Here is a 15,606-nt window from a genome sequence, read left to right as displayed (position 1 = left end):
GCGGCAGAGCCGTTCTGCAGCGGGTAGAGCACGAAGGGCGCGTTGTCGTTGGCGTCCAGCACCAGCACGCGCACCAGCGCCTGGCTGCTGAGCGCGGGCGAGCCGCGGTCTGCCGCGCGCACGCCGAACTCGAAGGCGCGCAGGGCCTCGTAGTCCAGCGACCTGAGCGCGAACAGCTGGCCGTTGTCGGCGTTGATGGACACCAGCGAGGCCAGGGCCAGCTGCGGGTCGTGGGGCGGCAGCAGCGAGTAGGTGACCTGGGCGTTGGTGCCCGCGTCTGCGTCTGTGGCGCTGATGGTTCCGATGTGCAGGGCGGGGCTGTTGTTCTCGCGGACCAGCAGGGTGTAGGAGGCCTGGGTGAAGGCGGGGGCGTTGTCGTTGACGTCGGAGACCAGCACTGTTATGCTGTGCTCTGTGGTCAGCCTGGGTGTGCCCAGGTCGGTGACGGTGATGGTGATGTTGTACTCGGCCCTGGCCTCCCTGTCCAGTGGGCGCTCTGTTACCAGAGTGTAGAAATTCTTGAAGGTAGGTTTCAAGTAAAAGGGAAGATTGTCTTGTATTGAACAAACCGTCTTCCCATTATCTCCAGAATCTTGATCTCTAACGCTGAAAACAGCGACCACCATCTCAGGCGAAGAGTTTTCAGGTATAGGGCTGGTAAGAGATGTCATGGCTATTTCTGGTGGGTTGTCATTCACATCTACAACATGAACTAAAATGACTGACTTTCCAGAAAGGCCCCCACCATCCACAGCTTGAATATTTACTGTATAAGACTGAATTGTCTCAAAATCCAGACTTGCTTTTAAATAGACTTGGCCAGAATCTGGATGGATTTCAAATATTTTCCTTATGTCTCTGGAGACATGGGAAAATGAATAAGATAGTTCTCCATTTACTCCTGCATCTAAATCTGTAGCAGACACCTTGATGACCAAGGAATCCAAAGGGCTGTTCTCTGGTATTTGAACCTCATAGAGCGGCCTCTCAAACTCTGGGGCATTGTCATTAATATCCAGGACCACAATGCGAATCTGTGCAGTCCCAGACCTGGGCGGAAACCCACCATCAAAGGCAGTTAGGGTTAAACCAAGCTCAGGAACCTTTTCTCTATCCAGAGATTGGTCTAATACTAGCTCGGGGTATTTTCTGCCCTTATCTTCATCTTGTAATTTAAGGTGGAAATGGGGGTTGGGGTTTATTGTATAGTTTTGAACACCATTCTTTCCCACATCCAAGTCCTGAGCACTATCCAACTGGAATGAGGTTCCTGGTGCAGTAACTTCTGAGATTTTTAGAAGTATGTGTTTGTCTAAGAACGTGGGAGTATGATCATTTATGTCTTTGACCAAAAGGTTAGCACGGAAAAATTGCAGAGGATTTTCAAATAACACTTGGAAATGCAATATGCACGGCTCAGTGAGATCACACAGTGCCTCCCGGTCCAGTTGTTCATTTACAAGCAAGTCGCCTGTCTGCAGATCCAATCGCAAATATGGTTTATAGTCATCAAAAATTACTCTGGCCCCTCGTGCAGCCAGGTCTTTTGCACCTGAAGCCATGTCTTTCACTACGTTGGCTATAAAGGATCCAATCTCCGTTTCCTCTGCCACAGAATAGCTCCAGGTCTCAGAGCAAACCAAAGACCCTCCCAGGAAAACAAAGAAAAGCAGCACTTGCCTTATCTGCTGAGCGTCCCCGTCTCCCAGCTCCATGGCTCCTTAGATAAATGTCCTTTCCAAGACACGTTTTTGCTCACTCTTAGCGGCTACGTTGCTCTCATCAGCTTGGGCCTTCAGAATCTATAGACTTTGTAATCCTGTTGTGAGGGTGTTGTTGGCACCCCACCTTTCTCGTGAAAGCCACTTCTGTTTCTCCAGCGCTCTCAGTTCCACTGGTTAATGGAAACCAGAGTATCCGCTCTTAACAAAATCTCACCATCTTATCCTGCAGCGCCACCATGCGACTCTGCAGATTTTCAGATTTTAGACAGTCAAGTAAGCTAGAGACAAAATATTAACTTACCTGTGTGCTTGCAGATGAATTCAAATGTTTCCTTCTAAGTTCCTGTGTTCTTTTCTGAGTTGCATTCTTTATGATATGTGATGATGTTACCATTTAGTTATTTACACACTAAGCCACAATCAACTAAAGTTATGGGGGATATAAAAAGCATATTGAAGATATATAGCCCATGACTCAAATGAGTAGGATTTTTTTGTGATGATAGTGTACAAAACAGCCAAACATGTTTAATATTCTTGCATTGACTCAGTAAGCAAGAGGTTCTCGGGAAAATTAGAAGTGGGAGTCAGAAGACTTAGTCACTCACCACTAGTTATCAACAAATACCCTTTAGAAAACACAGTAAGAAGGAAGTAATGCACTTGAAACTGAACCTGGTATACACAAATAGTTGTTTAGGAGAGGCTGAACATTCCGGACTGACAAATGGTACCATTTATTTAGGGATACTCCATAAGTGACCTACCTGGCAGGAGGGAAAAAAAATGCTTGGGGGCCAGCAAGTTGGCATGGTTGTTGAGGCGCTGGTCTTCCACATGGCTGACCACAGTTCAAGTCTTGGATCTAATGGCTTGGTTTCTCACTTTCCCTCTCTTTCTCTCTCCCTCTGTCTCTCTCTGGTAAAATTTTAAAAAATGATAAATAAAATAATTCTTTAAAAAAATGCTTGATATTAGTAAATTAAATAAGATGTGTCCAGTTTCTGGTAACATAAAACAGCTGAACAAACTAGACCCTGGTTTAGCTATGAAACTGAATTTCCTCATTTTGCTGACCTAGCCTGTCCAGAGGCACAATTCTAAATATTTTATTTATCTCTTCATTAATTTGTTTGGCAGCTTTGTATTGAGCATATATCTTAGTGCTGGGCATGGTGGTATATACTATGGATAGGAGGGTAAACAGAAAGATGTAATTCTCGCCATGTAAGGGGAAGCAGAATAAAGACCATACATTTAAAATAGAGTATAACGAATGCCATGATAGGGAAAATTCAAACCACTGTAAGAGCATAGACGAGGGTGAGGGTCATCTAAGCAGAATTTGGAAGTATGGAAAAGGCTTCTCTGGAGAAAGCATTTTCAAAATTGGTGCATGAAAAATGAATAGGAGTAATATGAACACAAACTGGATATGGGATAAAATTTCCAAGCAAACTAAAAACGTGATTGTGCAAACTCAAAATAAGAGAAATATGTTAGCAGAACTGAAATCAGGTCAATAAGGCAGAAGCATAGAATATGAGAGAAATGTGAGAGTTGAAATAGGAAAGATAAGCAAATATTTTGTAAGCCATACAAGGCATTTGGACTTTGTACCTGTGGAAGTGCAAGATGGTTAAAGGATTTTGCACAGAAAAGTGACATGATCAATGTAACATGGAGGGAAGTTTACAGAGACATTTTCTCTTTCTGGCGAGTGCATGCGCCCTATAGCAAAAACCTCTCCAAAAAAAATATTGCTTCTGATCCAATCTTACTCATCCTCCTTCTGGGATTCTGGTTAAATATATACTGAAAGAGAAGGGGTGGGGAGAGTGAGAAATCACCCCCAGGGGGTGGCTGTGCTACAGTTCCCTCTCCTCCACTCTCCTCTTGGGGTTTTGGGCATGAACACACATATGCCTCTTATGATTCTCAAGTCACCAGGTCTGGGACTCAATCTGGGAAGCTGTCCATGAGGGATCCAGCCCCTTAACCTCTACACCACCTGCTGACCCTTATACTGAATCTGTTTATTCTGTTCTGTTTCCAGTCATCCCCTCTGCATTTCTCCCTGAGCCGCATATTGTGTAAGTTAAACTCAAACCTATCTTTTATTTAATTAACTCTTCATTTACTTTAATCTAATTTTACTAAATGTTTTATTCACTTTAAAATTTTGATTATTTTATTTTGTATTTCTAGTTCTAGTCTGTGCCTTTTAGATTTGTCTTTTTTTTTTTTTTTTGCTATAGGGTGCATTTGCTTGACAGAGACAGAGAGAGTGTGTGAAAGTGAGAAGGCGGCCCCCAGAGGGGATGGCCATACCAGTTTGTTCTCTCCTCCATTCTCCTCTCAGGATTTGGGGCATGCACATACATGTGCCTGGCAGGAATTTTAAGCCACAGAGTCTGGAACTCCAAGCATGTGGGATCCAGTTGCCTTAATCGCCATACCACCTGTCGGCCCCTAAATTTGTTATATTTTAGGGTTCCCTGTACATCTTTGAATTTAACTTTTGCTTCAGTTAAGACATGGTGATTACAGTATAGGCATAATGTTTATAGTATTCTAAGTAATACAAGGTTATTCCTGTGTTTCGTTCTTTTCAGTTGATTCTTACTCGTGCTGTCTTGTTTCCTTGTGTGTGCAGTTACTTTTGGCTATGTTCAAGTTAACATAAAAATTTAGTTATATGAATAATTTGAAACTTAGTATGGATAAACTTTCTTTCATAGAAGTTCCATGTTTTAGAGGCAAGCAAGTGGCATGGTGGTTAAGGCACTGGACACGTGGCTGACAATGGTTTGAGTCTTGGACCTGGTGGCTTGCTTTCTCACTTCCCCCCTCTATCTCTGTCTCTGTCCCTCTCTGGCCAAATTAAAATAAATGAATGAAAAAAATAAAGTTTAATAAATAATTTTTTAAAAAGTTCTGTGTTTTATTTTATCAGTACACTGCTTGTCCATAATCATTTTAAATCAAATTAAGGCTAAACGTCAGGGCCAGCAGGTGGCATGGTGGTTAAGGGCACTGGACTTCCACCTGGCCAACCTTGGTTCAAGTCCTAGACCTGGTAACCTGGCGACTTTCTTTCTTTCTTTCTCTCTCTCGTTCTCTCTGTCTTTCACTCTATCCCTATGTGCTCAAGTTTAAATAAATAAATAAATAAAGTTAATAAAATAATTCTTTTTAAAAAGCTAAACATCAAGTTAATGGCTGAAATTGCACACAATGGCTCATTCATTCTGAGCATATTCTCACTTTGAGGGTATAGCTCTTTTTTTTTGGAGAGGTTTCTGCTATAGGGCGTGTGCGCCCACCAGACACAGAGAGAAAGACAGAAAGCGAGAAATCTCCCCCCAGGGGGGATGGCCACACCGCAATCCCTTCTCCTCCATTCTCCTCTCGGGATCTTGGGCACACACGCACATGCACCCGGCGTGGGTTTAAGCCACCTGGTCCGGGATGTGAACCGTGGTCGACTACATGGGAGTCCAGCGACATAGCCATTACGCTAATTGCTAGTCCCGAGGGTATATCTCTTAGGGACTCATCCTTATTAAGAGCCATTTTCTATAAGTGTCTCACTTTGTTAGGCTTTGAAATCCCCCCTTATTATTCAAACCATCAAAATTAGATTTCAAATTTTTCAGGCTTCTAAATGTTCCTGGGGAAAAAATAGATTTTGCGCTCCTCTATCTCTCTGAGTTTCCTTTTAACACTAACTTTGACCTGACAGTATATTAATACCTTATTACCTAAATGTTTTTTGATTATTGTACTTTGTATTTTCAGTGAAAACATTGGTCTTATATAATCCCTATTAAAAATATAAAGTTTCAAGATTATTATTGTACTTTAAAATTACAACTAAACTCAGCTTTCATGGTGTTTGGCTAATGGATCTTGTTGAGGAACTACAGAAATTAAAATCATAAGTATTTTTAATAGAAAATTAAATAATTATTTAATTTAATTTATTATTATTATTACTTGATTTGACCAAAGAGAGACAGAGAGAGAAAGGGAGAGGGAAAAAGCAAGCCACCAGGTTTGGGACTTGAACCATGGTCAGCCATGAGGGAATACAATGCCTCAACCACCATACCACTTGCCAGCCCCCAAATCATAAGTATTTTTAATCTACCAGAATAAGATAAAATAAACACATGTATCTGTTTGCAAATGGATGTGAATGCTAATGAATGCAGTGAAATTCCATGTCTGTACTTTGCCAAGTCTTCCTCTCAAAGGAAGTGTTTATGGATAGTATTCATCAACCTGATTGGAAACTGAAACAAGGCAGATGGTCAACACATAGCTGTAATGTTACTTAGCTGAGTAAGACACTGTATCTCCCAATACCGTAAGTTAAATTGAGTATTTTCAAGAAGAAAATTTGGTATACAAATTCATATTTTCAATGCACAAAATCATGGTCAAAGCTATTCATGTCTTTGTATTTTATATACTTCTCATTGTATACATAATTCAAATAAGTACAATTCTGAAAAATTAGCAATCACAAACGTATTTAAGAAATTTTGGCATAGTGATAAAGGCACTGGACTCCCAAATGACCAGCTGCAGTTCATAGCACACTGGGCGTGAGTGCATGCCCAAAGGATTGTGGCATCTGATTTATCACTTTCCCCGTCTCTCTGGCAAGCAAATGCACCCCATAGAAAAACTCTCTTTAGAAAATAAAAAAAAAATTTTTGCATAAAGGACAGTTGTGGTGACAATTCTAGTGCCACTAATTCACTAAGAGGTGGAAAATTATGAATGTTAATCCAATTTAATAACATTACAATTATATGTTGAGGGTTTAGCGGATGGTGTAGTGGTTATGTCACTGGGCTCCCACATGGCCCACCACAGTTCAAGTCCCAGACCCGGTGGCTTGAAAATCATGCCGGGCATGTGTGGGTGGGTGCCCAAGATCCGGGGTGGGGAGAATAGAGGAGAAGGGATTGTGGTGTGGTCATCCCCCCCACACCGAGGGTTGATTTCTCACTTTCTGTCTCTCTGTCTCTCTCAGTCTCTCTGGTGAGTGCATGTGCCCTATAGCAAAAGACTCTCATGGGCCAGCAGGTGGTGTGGTGGTTAAGGGCGCTGGACTCCCACTTGGCCAACCACAATTTGAATCCTGGACACAGTGGCTTGTTTTTTCACTCTCTCTCTCTCTCTCTCTCTCTGTCCCTCTCTGGTCGAATTAAAATAAATAAATGAATAAATAAATAAATAAATAAATAATAAAGTTCAGTAAAATAATTCTTTAAAAAACTCTCTAAAAATTATATGATGAGACTAGGGGTTTGGGATCAGTTTGAGATCAAAAGAAAAATATAATTCAAGAATTTAAAGGTTCTGGGACCAGCAGGTGGCATGGTGGTTAAGTTGCTGGACATTCCCACATGGCCGACTGGGGTTCAAGTCCTGAATCTGGTGGCTTCTTTCTCACTTCCTCTCTCTCTCACCCTCTGTCTCTCTCTGATCAAACTAAAAATAATAATAATAATAAATGAATAAATAAATTAAATTAAATAAATAATTTTAAAAACCATTGAAAGGTTTTGATTATCATCAATGATTATATATTGTATCTGGTTAACCCAAAGTTATATTCAATAAAAATATTATGTAACATACCCACAAAAAAAACCCAAAAATAAAATAAGTATTTTTAACCAAATTCAACAGATCAATACTTAATCAACTTGATAATGATGCAACTATTTTAAACAATACCTTGAGAGAAATAACTTTTGTGATTGACATTAGTAATGAATTCTCTTTTTCCCTTTGCCTCTACAGTGATTTTGAGATCTCCTCTATCATGACCAAGTTCTCTTATATAAAGGATCTGACCTTGGCTTATATACCATCTGGTAGTCTATGAGTCTGTTCGAATACATGTATTTATTTCCTTAAGGTTTGTAATATGTCCTAATATCCATAAGTTATATCTATAAGATAGTATATTACCTCATTTTTTTTTAAAGTTACTGTAGCTCTTCATGTAACTTTTTCTTCCATGTCAAATATTAGAAATCATGGGGCCAGCAGGTGGCATGGTGGTTAAGGTGTTGGACTCCCACATGGGCAACCATGGTTCAAATCTGGACCTGGCAGCTTTCTTACTTTCCCTTTCTTTCTCTTTCTCTGATCAAGTTTAAAAATAATAATAATAAGGACCAGCAGTTAGCATAATGGCTTTGTTGCTGGACTCCCATGTAGTTGACCATGGTTTGAGTCCCAGACCTGGTGACTTAAACTCACGCCGGGCGTGTGTGCATGTGTGTCCAAGATCCAGAGAGGAGAATGGAGGAGAAGGGATTGCAGTATGGCCATCCCCCCGGGGGGTGATTTTTCACTTTCTGTCTCTCTCTGTATTTCTGGTGAGTGCACACGCCCTATAGCAAAAACCTCTCAAAAATAATAATAAATTAAATTAAATAATTATTGAACACAAATTTTTAAAAATATTGTAAATCATTTCTAGATCCTTTTCTACTTGTCATGGATTTCACTGGAATTAGATTGAATTTAAAAATTATTCTGTGAAGGGAACCAGCAGTTGGCGTAATGGCTATGTCGCTGGACTCCCACGTAGTCAACCACGGTTCACGTCCTGGACCCGGTGGCTTAAAACTCATACCGGGCGCGTGTGCATGGCGTGCCCAAGATCCCAAGAGGAGAATGGAGGAGAAGGGATTGTGGCGTGACCATCCCCCCGGGGGGGGTGATTTCTCACTTTCTATCTCTATGTCTGTCTCTGTCTGTCTGGTGAACGCACGAGCCCTATAGTGAAAAACCTCTCCAAAAAAAGAAATTATTCTGTGAAGAATAGACATTTTTATCATGTTAGGTTGTTTTATTAAGGATCTAGTATCCTACCTCGCTTATTCAACATTTAATTATTTTACTTATTGTTTTAATAATGTAATTCATTTTTCAATAAATGTTCCTGCCTTTTTTGTTATGCTAAGTCCTAGAAATTATTACTTTTACATTTGTTTTTAATTAGAAAGGATGAAGATACACTACTCTTCTCAAATCCTGACAAGACAGAGAAATGGAGAAACAGGATGTGGCATAACCATACCTATCATGGGGGGTTCTCTCTCTCTCTCCCCCACATGCCCTCTGGCAATACAAAAAATAAAGCAATACCAAGTCCCAGAACATTATAAGACTCCTCTTTCATATCACCAACAATAAAATAATTAAAGGAAAGATTACTTAAGAAATAAATAATTTCCAATGTAGTCACTTTAATTTTATCATAAATTTAATTCTTAAAAATCACCATATAACAAAAACGAAGTTCTCTAGTTCTAAATCAAATATACTTTCCACTCAGGTTTCACATTTTCTAATTTTTGCTTTATCTATGTTTTGACTAATAGAAGCATATTAGTATATTTTGACATTTGCATTTAATCATGGAATTTGTATCTCCAAGTTCAGAATATTGTCTTGCATAACATCATTGTCGTGAAAACTAGCGACTCCATTAATATATCATTTGTGATCAACAGATGACAAAAATGGAAAATACAGATTGTATTTCCATGTCATTATAGCCGCTGATAATGTTAAAGCAACTGTTAGGTGAAATAAAAAGCATGCAACTACAGCACAATCTAAAATTCAGTATTGACTAGGGAAAAAGTATGGCAGTTTGCCAAGTATAAGTTTAAGATAAATTATTTTATTGAATATTGAATCCAAAGCTATTGCGAAAGTTCTCCTTTTCCTCCATATTCCTACCAGTGTCATGGACTTGAAAATTGGGGATAATCGGCTTGAGAAATTTGAACTCGCTGGCCCCAGTGCCTCCAGTCAGACACACCTCATACTGGTAGCTGTGGGACAGGGTCCCAGTACCGCTGACGTCTAGCAGGTGGCCCGGGAAGGGGCCCTCGGGCACCGAGCAGCCCCCCAGCGAGGCCGCCCTGGCCCTCCTGCACAGCCGCGCCGCCACGAACAGCAGCACACACAGCAGGAAGAGCGACGACACCGCCGCCAGCGCGATGACCAGGTAGACGGTGAGCGAGTCGGCCTGCGCCTGCGCCGGGGCGGCCTCGGGCAGCGCCAGGTAGGGCTGGGAGAAGCCGTCCACCAGCCAAACAGCCCGGGCTCCGTGGCCTTGAGCAGCTGGTACGACAGCCAGGCGTTCTGGCCCGAGTCGCCGTCCACCGCCACCACCTTGGTCACCAGGTAGCCCGCCTCGGCCGCCCTGGGCACCAGCTCGGTGCAGGGCGCAGAGCCGTTCTGCAGCGGGTAGAGCACGAAGGGCGCGTTGTCGTTGGCGTCCAGCACCAGCACGCGCACCAGCGCCTGGCTGCTGAGCGCGGGCGAGCCGCGGTCTGCCGCGCGCACGCCGAACTCGAAGGCGCGCAGGGCCTCGTAGTCCAGCGACCTGAGCGCGAACAGCTGGCCGTTGTCGGCGTTGATGGACACCAGCGAGGCCAGGGCCAGCTGCGGGTCGTGGGGCGGCAGCAGCGAGTAGGTGACCTGGGCGTTGGTGCCCGCGTCTGCGTCTGTGGCGCTGATGGTTCCGATGTGCAGGGCGGGGCTGTTGTTCTCGCGGACCAGCAGGGTGTAGGAGGCCTGGGTGAAGGCGGGGGCGTTGTCGTTGACGTCGGAGACCAGCACTGTTATGCTGTGCTCTGTGGTCAGCCTGGGTGTGCCCAGGTCTGTGACGGTGATGGTGATGTTGTACTCGGCTTGGCTCTCCCTGTCCAGTGCTTTTCCAGTAACCACAGTGAAGAAATTCTTGAAGGTTGGTTTCAAGGTAAAGGGGAGGTCATCCTGGATAGAGCAAACAATCCTTCCATTGTCCCCAGCATCTTGGTCTCTAACACTAAAGACAGCGACCAGGGTCTCTGGAACATTTTCTGGAATTATGTTTGTAACTGATGATATGGTTACTTCTGGTGGGTTGTCGTTTACATCCATCACTTTAATCAGAAGAATGCATTTTTCTGAAAGACCCCCACCATCTGTTGCCTGAATATTTATAGTGTAGGACTGTACTACTTCAAAATCCAGGTGTGATCTCAAATGAACTTCTCCAGATACTGGACCGATTTCAAATGTTTTGCGAATATCTTCCGAAGCATGGAAAAATGTGTAAGATATTTTCCCAAAATAACCTGCATCCAGGTCCTTAGCAGAGATGGTGATAATCCAGGAGCCAAGGGGTGTGTCCTCCAGGACCTGCACCTCATAGAGACTCTGAGCAAACTCAGGAGCATTGTCATTGATGTCCAAGACCTTGATGAGAACTAAGGTTGTCCCAGATCTGGGCGGGTATCCACCATCCAGTGCTGTGAGTGTTAATCTGAGCTCAGACTCCTCCTCGTGATCTAACGCTCTGTCCAGGACCAGTTCTGGGTACACCTTTCCATCGTCACCACCTTGAATTTTAATGTAGAAATGAGAATTGGGGCTAATCGTGTAGTTTTGGAGACTGTTGCTTCCTATGTCCAAATCTTGAGCACTCTCCATTAAGAATGTGGTTCCGACAGTGGTACTTTCTGATATTTTCAAAAGTATTTCCTTGTCCAGGAAGGTGGGGGAGTGATCATTTATATCTTTAATGTGTAGCTCAGCCCGAAAAAACTGTAAGGGGTTTCTCAATAAAACCTGAAAGTGCAGCACACAGGGCTCCGTGGAGCCACACAGCTCTTCTCTGTCCAGTTTCTCATTTAGGATCAAATCCCCGGTAGACAAATCGAGGTGCAAATACTTTTCATTATTATCAGACACTACCTGAGCCTCCCGTGAAGACAGCTCCTTTACCTCCAACCCCAGATCCCTTGCAAGATTAGTCACAAAAGAACCAATTTCTGTTTCCTCTGCCACCGAATATCGCCCAGATTCAGGACTGGTCTGAGACAATCTCAGCAAAACAAAGAGAATCAAGACTTGCCTTTTCTGCAGAACAAGCACTCCCCTGATCCTCATGGCTCCTCCAGGCAACTCCTTTTGCGGAAAAATTTAAGCTCAGCCTTAAGTTTGGAAGGCAAGCTCTGATTTTTCCATAGGAAATTCTGGCAGGTATATCACCCTCCAGCAGCTCTCTAGGCAAAAGCCCCTTTAATACTGCTCTTTTCAATCGATCGGGTGTTCTCTGTTCTGAGTAATGGAGTCCGCCGTGTTTAGCCCATATACCGTCTTCATCTTATCCTGCAGCGCCACCATGTGTCTCTATCTATTCGTTTTATTAACAAGCTTCTCCCCATTGAACATGGAAGTCATGAATACATTTGGAGTATTAGGAAGCAAATCCTATACAGAATGTATTTTTTACCTCTAAACTTTACCTCTGATAAACAAAGACTTTTAAAATATAACTATTATACTATACCATTATCCCAACCTACGAATTTGGCAATAATGCCTTGATGTTATTTATACAGTTTGTGGTTGATTTTCCTCAAGTTTCTCTGAAATGTCTTTTGCTGTTGGTTTGTTTGAATCAGAATGCAAACAAAGTCTATACACCGCATTTAATAATTGCTGTTTCAAATGCTTGCAAAGAAGGATTCATTAAAATGTTCCTAGTTGAAGAAATGTTATTCATGCCCTTTCTTGAATAATTATAAATGTATTCTCCTCCGCTTTTATAAATACTTGTGTTCATTAAATTATAGTTAGTAGTGTCCTTATTTTTTCACTTTTATAGTTAATGAAATACATGGCATGTATAAAATACATGGCACAAATAAGATAGAGAGGATCCTTGCTTTTATGGAACTCACAGGCTAGAAGAGTTGGTAGACAAATAATTAAAATATAATGTGTGCATAGGTAAAGAGTAATGTGGAAACACTTAGACGGGATTTCTCATACCAGGAGGCAGCGTGCATAATGCTTATGAACTTGGGTTCTGGAATAAAAATGTCCAAATTAGAATCTGGGTTCTGCCACTCACTGACTACAGACTTGGATAAGTTATGTACCTCTGTTTATTAGCATGTGAAATAGGGTTGAAAATAGTATTTACCACCTAGAATTACTATTGCAAGAATCTAATGAGTTAATATTTACAATGTAGCTTTAAGTGTTAAGTTTCTGTTAGTGTCAGTTAAATAGGGGGTTGAGGCCAGCAGGTGGTGTGGTGGTTGGAGTGCTGGATTTCCACATGGCCAACCATGGTTTGAGTCCTGGACCTGTCAGCTTGCTTTCAAATTCTCTCTTTTTGTCTCTCTCTGGTCAATTTGAAGGATAATAATAACAAATAAAATTAAATAAATAATTTTTAAATAAATAAATAGGGGTCAGCAGGTGGCATGGAGGCTTATTTTTTTAAAAAAAAAATTTTATTTAACTTTATTTATTTATTTTAATTTGACCAGAGAGGGAGAGAGAGAGAGAAAAGGAGAAAGCAAGCCACCAAGTCTGGGACTCGAATTGCAGTTGACCATGTGGTAGTCTGGCACCCTTAACCGCATCCCCCCCCCCCCCCCCTGCCAGCCCCGATGGCATGGAAGTTAAGGAACTGGGTCCCACATGGCTGACCACATGGTTTGAGTCCCAGACTCGGCAACTTGAAAACCACTCTAGGTGTGTGTGTGTGTGTGTGTGTGTGTCCAAACTCCCAAGAGGGGACTGGAGAAGGGATTATGGCATGGCCATTCCCTCTAAAGAGGAGGATTTTTCGCTTCCCCTCTCTATAGATTTCTCTTTGTCTCTGTCTGACCAGTGCCCTGTAACAACAAACAAACAAGAAAGTAAAATAAACGGGGTTGGCTCTGTGGCCCAGTGGTTAAGGGAGCCAGATCTCAAATGACCAACTGTGCAGTTGGGGTCCCACTCCAGCAGTTTGAAAAACACACTGTATGTGTGTGTGTGTGTGTGTGTGTGTGTGTGTGTGTGCATGCCCCAAGTCCTGACAGAGTGGAAATATGGAGGAGAAGGGGTTGTGGCTTGACCACAGCCCCCTGCAGGGTGATTTCTCGCTTTTCCGTTCTCTGCCTGTCTCTCTCTGATGAATGCATGCACTCTGGCAATAAAAGCAAAACAAATAAAATACATATATATAGTTCAGGTTTTAACCTGGATTCTGGGACATCAGGGAAAGCTACATTAGTGAATGTGACTTGTGACCTACAGCAGCTAGTCAGGAAAAGAAATATTTCAGACAGGCATTTTGAGAAACAGAAGTTAGGAATGCTTAAATTTAAACTGTGGAAGAGGAGGATTAATAAATGAGATTAGGAGAAAAAGCAAAGTGAGAACATCATAATCATTGGATCATCAGAAAAGTCATGACATATTTTTTTCTGGTTTTCTACACAGCCCATATTTTCTCCTCAGACTTCCATCCAGCCAGGATTCAGATGAGCACCTGACATGTTCAAGCCAACCAAGGATCTGAACCTGGGCTGGGCCTCCCATGTGACCCTGATATCACCTGGCACCCTGTCACCTACGCCACTGCATCCGAGCCCTAGAATTCTTTGATACTTTTACAATAGCAGTTTCAGTGGAGTTGACAATTAGATTGCACTTGGTTGAAAGAGAGAGGGATGGACCAGCAGGTGCTGTGGTAGTTAGGGTGCTGGACTTCCACATGGCTGGCTGGGGTTCAAGGCCTGGACCTGGTCACTTGCTTTCTCACTTTCCCTCTCTCTCTATCTCTCTCTGGTCAAATTTAAAAAATAATAATGATAAATAAAATTCATTCTTTAGAAAAGGAAATGAGAGGAATGAGGAAGCAAACAGGGTAGACAACTCCTTTTAAGAAATTTGTAAAGAAAGAAGAGATTGTCAAAGGAAGAAATAGATATATCCGGAGGAAAATTTAAACTCAGAGGGTATTTTTTCCTGAGACTAGAGAAACTTGAACTTATTTAAAATACCAGTGTGTAATATTCAGTACACAGAGAAAGAATTCAGACATAGAGGAGGTAATGTGAGGGTCTGACAGAGGGAGGAAATTCAGATATAGACGAGAGAATGTAAAGACTTGGAAGGTGGTTAAAGGTGGGATCCAGACGGTATAAAAGAGACGGAGGGGTCAGCAGGTGGCATGGTGGTAAGGCACTGGATTCTCACATGGACAACTGTAGTTCGAGTTCCAGACCTGGGGTGTTTGAAAATCACAACAGGTAAATAAATAAATAGTTTTAAAGGAGTACAGGATTTGGCACAGAATAAATGTGAGATAAACCATATCCAGCATTTTTTTAAAAAGGAAATTGAACCTAGACAGATGGGAGGAACCTCCACAGAAGAAATGTGTAGGTACAGATGTTATCAAAGGTGCACATTAGAGGTCAGGAAGTTGAGACAGTTTCCAGCTGTTGGATTCTATTTTCTCTGTAATATATTAAGCAAGTTCATCTGCTAAAAGGGGGTATATAAGTGGTAGGGTGAACAGTTTCAAGTAAAAGTAGATTTGAACTAGTTGTTGTGGAAAATAGAACAAAAGTTAATTAGAAAACCTGACTAAGAAAGCAAGTTCTGAGGCCAGCAGGTGGAGCGGTTAAGGTGCTGGGCTCCCACATGGCCAACTGTGGTTTGAGTCTCAGATCCAGTGGCTTGAAACTCATGCCAGGTTCATGTGCGTGTGTGCCCAAAATCCCAGGAGGAGAATAGAGAAGGGATTTCAGGGGTGATTTCTCACTTTCCCTCTCACTGTCTCTGCTGAGCACATCAGCCTTATGGCAAAGCCTTTGGGGAAAAAAAGGAAAAGAAAAGGAGTTCTTGTTTTCAGAAGCTGAATCGAGTTTGGATATAACTTTATAGTGGCAGTGGTATTGATACTTCTGTAAATTTTCCTCATAGAGTGCAGTGGCTCAAGTGTTAGAGGGGAGGAAGGAGACAAATATATTCATCTGGAGTTGAGTTTCTTCAG

General features: G+C 42.2%; 2 protein-coding genes across 2 annotated transcripts in view; both read right to left on the bottom strand.

The window, feature by feature from the left end:
- Positions 1-1,917, bottom strand: part of LOC106735690 (putative protocadherin beta-18) — a 2,889-nt gene extending 972 nt beyond the window's left edge. Inside the window, exon 1 of the mRNA XM_014590781.2 lies at positions 3-1,917. Coding sequence (XP_014446267.1) covers positions 3-1,715 — 1,713 coding nt within the window. The 5' untranslated portion in view covers positions 1,716-1,917. The remainder of the gene's footprint in view (positions 1-2) is intronic.
- Positions 1,918-9,045: 7,128 nt separating this feature from the next.
- On the bottom strand, positions 9,046-12,119 carry LOC102474136 (protocadherin beta-14-like). The gene is given in 2 exon segments (XM_014590798.2): positions 9,046-9,860; positions 9,863-12,119. Coding segments are annotated over 2 exon segments (2,259 nt in total). The 5' UTR covers positions 11,709-12,119; the 3' UTR covers positions 9,046-9,447.
- Between the last annotated feature and the right edge of the window lie 3,487 nt (positions 12,120-15,606).

Source organism: Tupaia chinensis, unplaced genomic scaffold (genome assembly GCF_000334495.1).
Source record: "Tupaia chinensis unplaced genomic scaffold, TupChi_1.0 Scaffold000484_1, whole genome shotgun sequence".
Taxonomy (NCBI): domain Eukaryota; kingdom Metazoa; phylum Chordata; class Mammalia; order Scandentia; family Tupaiidae; genus Tupaia; species Tupaia belangeri.
This window is presented reverse-complemented; position numbering and strand designations above follow the sequence as displayed.